Source organism: Elaeis guineensis, chromosome 11 (genome assembly GCF_000442705.2).
Source record: "Elaeis guineensis isolate ETL-2024a chromosome 11, EG11, whole genome shotgun sequence".
In the NCBI taxonomy this organism is placed as follows: domain Eukaryota; kingdom Viridiplantae; phylum Streptophyta; class Magnoliopsida; order Arecales; family Arecaceae; genus Elaeis; species Elaeis guineensis.
Window position 1 is genome coordinate 111,138,260 of NC_026003.2, and position 4,981 is coordinate 111,143,240.

At 48.1% G+C, this 4,981-nt stretch overlaps 2 protein-coding genes across 2 annotated transcripts; both read left to right on the forward strand.

Moving 5' to 3' along the window:
• The first annotated feature begins 540 nt into the window (after nt 1-540).
• LOC105054365 (xyloglucan galactosyltransferase XLT2-like) lies at nt 541-2,395 on the forward strand. The gene has a single exon (XM_019853654.3). It carries the CDS (start codon nt 866-868, stop codon nt 2,393-2,395), a length of 1,530 nt encoding a protein of 509 aa, XP_019709213.3. The 5' UTR covers nt 541-865.
• Nucleotides 2,396-3,432: 1,037 nt separating this feature from the next.
• LOC105054171 (glutathione S-transferase U18-like) lies at nt 3,433-4,736 on the forward strand. The gene is made up of 2 exons (XM_010935616.4): nt 3,433-3,799; nt 3,899-4,736. The coding sequence occupies exons 1-2, from the start codon at nt 3,470-3,472 to the stop codon at nt 4,241-4,243; spliced, it is 675 nt and encodes a 224-aa protein (XP_010933918.1). The 5' UTR covers nt 3,433-3,469; the 3' UTR covers nt 4,244-4,736.
• The last annotated feature ends 245 nt before the right edge of the window (nt 4,737-4,981 follow it).

Below are 4,981 nucleotides of genomic sequence, written 5' to 3' on the forward strand. Positions count from 1 at the left end.
ATTTGCTTAGCACTTACATCCGAGCTTTTCGATTGTTTAGCCCAGTCGGACGGGCTCTCAGCGGCAAAAATGTTAAATGCCTATCTTCAATGAGAATTGAAAGGAACAAAAATTGATGATTTTTTTTTCTTTTTAGTTAGCGCAGGCAGGTATTCAAAAAGTCACACATACACACCTACGGTTCAAGGTTGCAGCTATTCAAGGGTGTTACACAATAGATGCCAGTCGATGACACTCATAAAAACAGCGACATGATGCACGCTTTGCTGCAAATGAAGGCAACCTACTCATGCATGTGTTACACTACCATCCTCCTAATCAGTGTCATGCAGTCGCAAAAGATGGTTTGTAATTTATTCCTTGTAGCTACTAGGTCCTCTCGAAAAAAGTGAGGATAGCTAACACATCTTAATACATGTAGCAGGAGCTCCACCTCCTCAAGTTTGGGCCGATGCTTAACTTGCCATACAGGGCAGCACAAGGTCCTAATAATAATAAATAATATTTCAGGAAACATATATTATTGGTGAAGAACTCAGAGCATTTGATCAAGCCTATGTTCCTCAACTGGAACGTAGGACCGGCTTTGCTGGATGATGATTGATGAGCATGATTTCGGATGTGGCCCACTGACTGCGAGCTTTACCACCGCGGAAGAAAATGAAATATTCCTTTCATGCCCCGTGTCCGTGTCATCATTTCTTGATGTCCTTATATCCACGGTTCCTGGACAAAAAAATTCATAATAAACCCTAGAAATATTTTTGCCTACATGCATGCAGTCCCTAAGCATTCATGGTCCGATGTGGGTTTTTGTGCCGACCGCGGTCACCGCCCTCCTCCTCCTCTCTAATTCTCTCTTCTGATGCTTCCGCGGTCGGACTCTCCACCTCCAGAGGCGCAACTCCTCAAGAAGCCCAAGCCCTTCCCCTCCGCCATCGTCGCCGCCTCCTCCACCCTGGATCACTCCAGAATGAGCACCGCTGCCGCCGTCCAGCCACTCCACCTCCCGCCCCGCCACCTCGCGGGGCTCGTCATCGCCATCCTCGCCCTCCAGCTCCTTCTAATCCTCTCCGCTCGCTCCCTCCCGCCGCCCAGCCTCCACCTCCTCCAAAACCACCCGCCCATCCCTCCCATCTCCACCCCCGCCGCCTCCGGCCCCTGCGCCGCCGGCTTGGTCTACGTCTACGACCTCCCCCCGATGTTCAACAAGGATGTCCTCGCCGCCTGCGCCGACCTCAACCCCTGGGCCTCCCGCTGCACCGCTCTCTCCAACGGTGGCTTCGGTCCCCCGGCCGCCGACCTCGCCGGCGTCGTTCCGCCCCACCTCCTTCCCTCCTGGTACTCCACCGACCAGTTCGCCGCCGAGCTCATCTTCCACCACCGCATGCTTGCCCACCGCTGCCGCACCCGGGACCCGTCCGCCGCCGCCGCCTTCTACGTCCCCTTCTATGCCGGTCTCACAGTAGGCCGCCACCTCTGGTCCCCAAACTCCACCTCCGGCGACCGCGACCGCGACCGCGACTGCGCACTCCTCCTCCGTTGGATCCGAGACCAGCCCCCCTGGCGCCGGTCCAACGGCTGGGACCACTTCATCACTTTAGGCCGGATCACGTGGGACTTCCGCCGGTCCAGAGAGGGCGACTGGGGCGGGAGCTTCCTCTACATGCCCGGCATGGAGAACGTGACCCGGCTTCTCATCGAGCGCAACCCGTGGGACGGCAAGGACGTCGGGATCCCGTACCCGACCGGGTTCCACCCGCGGACCGCGGCCGAGGTGAAGGAATGGCAGCGGTTCGTGCTGGGCCGGAGCCGGCCCACGCTGTTCAGCTTTGCGGGGGCGGCCCGGGCCGGGTTCAAGGACGACTTCCGGGGGCTTTTGCTGGGGGAGTGCCGGCGGGCAGGGAGGAAGTGCCGGTCGGTGGACTGTGGCGGCGGACGGTGCGGTAACCGAAGTGCGGAGACGGTGAGCTTATTCCTGGACTCGACCTTCTGCCTCCAACCGCGGGGGGACAGCTTCACACGGCGGTCGATGTTCGACTGCATGGTGGCGGGGGCGGTGCCGGTGCTGTTCTGGCGGCGGAGCGCATACGTGCAGTACGGGTGGTATTTAGCTGGGGTAGAGGACTGGTCGGTGTTCATAGATCGGACGGAGGTCAGGAGCGGCGCGGTGAGCGTAAGGGGAGTGTTGGAGCGAATCGGGGAGGAGAGGGCGAAGAAGATGAGAGAGAAGGTGGTCGAGTTGATACCGAGGTTGGTGTACGCGGCGGCGGAGGGCGGGTTGGGGGAGGGGATGGAGGACGCGTTGGACGTGGCGGTAGACGGGGTCTTGAGGGGGTTCCGGGACCGGAAGCGGAGGAGCGGGGAAGGGGTAACGGTTTTGGGGAAAGGTTAAATGAGGAGAGTAGGGAGGGATTGGGAGTAGTGTTAATGTAGCTTTTACTTTGGGTTATAGCTTCTAATTGCTTATTACCATTCTTTATCATATATTACCTTCTTATGTGTCAGATATGGAATTTTTTTTTTAATAATGAGTGTATTTCAAGATTTTTTTTTTCTTTGTAGAAAATTCTTAATAGCATGGTTAGAAATTACTAAAGTTATGCCTTGCCCCGGGTAAAATACTAAAGATATGTAAAATGAAGAATATGAAAACATTTTACCAATAAGAAGCCCAAATATACAAAAGATAAAGTAAATTGGACCGACCATTTCTTTTTTTTTTTTTAAAATATTTTGGACAGAAGAATATTGCCTAACTGTTCAATCCACATCAATTTCAATTCATTCAGAACCCGTTTGGTACTATTGCTATTTTTTTATTTTTATTTCTCTATAATTAGCAAAATTTTGTATGAAGATTGATATTGGAGACAGGAACTTTTACCATTAATTTTCACTTCTATTTTCATTTTTCTTTTGAAAGTCATATAATAGAGCTTCGCTGCTAAAAGCTTTTAATATTTTTTAAAAAAAATCTAAAAGTAGCAGATTTCAAGGTGCATTTGTTAAATCTACTTCAATTTTTTTCTAAATTTTTTGAAAACAGAAAAATAGCAAACAAAAGCAATACCAAAATTAAGGCTCTCATGACCAACCACATGAAGTTCTAGACACATCACCCTCCCCAGATTTGAGAAATTATTTTTGGACCAAATTATGTGGACATCATTCATACTTCATTTCATTGATTGAATGAAAGAAATTATAGAAGAGTGAAGGCGCTCCTCCAAAACTTGCGCTCCAGGTTAAGTAACTAAAAAATCAATGAAAAAACAAAAATAGTCAAGCTGTTGCGAAGCTTGCCTCGCAAGAACAGATGCTGTGGCAATTTAAATAAAACAGTCAAAGCTTGTTGCAAAAGAAACCAGAAAACAATATCGGAATAAGACGGTCCATTCCCTTCATTTGTTCTCTATATATACACATATCCAGGGACAATTCAAACCCATCACGAACTAGGAAGAGAATGGCAGCAGCAGGAGATCACGAGGTGAAGTTGCTGGGGTTTTGGGCGAGCCCCTTCGTCATGAGGGTGAGCATCGCCCTAAACCTCAAGAGCGCAGGCTACGAGAGTTTGGATGAGGTGCTGGGGACTAAGAGCGAGCTTCTCCTCAAGTCCAACCCAGTTTACAAGATGATCCCTGTCCTCATCCACGAGGGCAAACCCATTTGCGAGTCCATGATCATAGTCGAGTACGTGGATGAAGTCTGGGCCGGCAGGGGGCCTCCCATTGTCCCCTCTGACCCATATGATCGTGCCATTGCTCGCTTCTGGGCCGCCTACATCGATGACAAGGTATTGCTCCAAACCTGTTTGGTCTAAGTAACATTGAGATCATATATTCACCAATCTTATGAGTCATGAACATCTTTTCTACTTCCTTCTTTATGATAGCTTCCTTCTGCGGTCCGGACCATAATAGGAATGCTTAAAGGGAACAAGGCAGAAGCAGTGGAACAAATAGCCGCCATGCTCCCACTGCTGGAAGATGCTTTCAAGATATGTGGCAAAGGAAAGGACTTCTTCGGAGGGGATGCTATCGGCTACTTGGACATTGCACTTGGGAGCTGGTTGGGGTGGATCAGGGCTGTGGAGAGGATAGTTGGTGTCAAGCTGCTGGAGGAGAAAAAGACTCCTCTTTTGGTGGGATGGTCTGAGCGTTTCTGTGTGGATGGTGCTGTGATGAACGTGATGCCAAAGGCTGATGATTTGGTCGAATTCAGCAAAGTGTATGTGTGACGCTGCCCCTATCTGTTGGATAAAATTTTTATGGCCGGATTACCTATGGAAGAAATTATGATCGGACCGTCATCGTCTGCCATATCTCCAAAGCATGCGTTAAAATAGGAATGAATAAATCCTAGGCATATTTGAACAGTTTTGATAAGCATCACATAATCTTTAAGAATTTATCCATTTCTATTTTTTTAGTATTTTAACACACGCATTTCAGAATGTGGCAGACGATGACGGTCCAATCATAATTTTTTTTATGATCGATCCGATCATGAAAATTTTATCTCTATCTGTTTGTCCCTTTTCGAGTATGAGTCTTACTATTGGATCAATAAATTGAATTGGCATGTCCCAGAGAATATGTAATAAGTCAGCCTAGCTGGAAGAAGAAAATAATCACGTCAGAATAATGACTACCTTGAATGTGCTTAGCAATTTCAATATACGTATGCATACGGTGTTTTAGAATCCAAGCATTTTCTAGCACCTTTCTAGATGCAGTTGGGATTCTTTGCGCTCCATGTTTTGCACCACACGGGACTATAAAACTACGTTAGTTGCTGCATCATCCATCTCGAAAAAAGATGACTATTCTTGTCTCGCATGCATCATGTTTGAAAGGAAATATAATTGTTTAAATTTCCAGATGAGGAATAATTCTTCGTCTCCAGGATGGATGATGCGGTGACTATTTAGATTTTTATAACTCTTTACCCGTGAAAAAGGCATCGCAGAGGATTT

What these genes read in the sequence shown, in the direction of transcription:
- LOC105054365 (XM_019853654.3), top strand. Translation starts at nt 866, where the DNA reads ATGCTTCCGCGGTCGGACTCTCCACCTCCAGAGGCGCAACTCCTCAAG.
- LOC105054171 (XM_010935616.4), top strand. Translation starts at nt 3,470, where the DNA reads ATGGCAGCAGCAGGAGATCACGAGGTGAAGTTGCTGGGGTTTTGGGCG. An exon ending in CCGCCTACATCGATGACAAG is followed by an intron (nt 3,800 to 3,898) that starts GTATTGCTCCAA and finishes TCTTTATGATAG; the next exon opens with CTTCCTTCTGCGGTCCGGAC.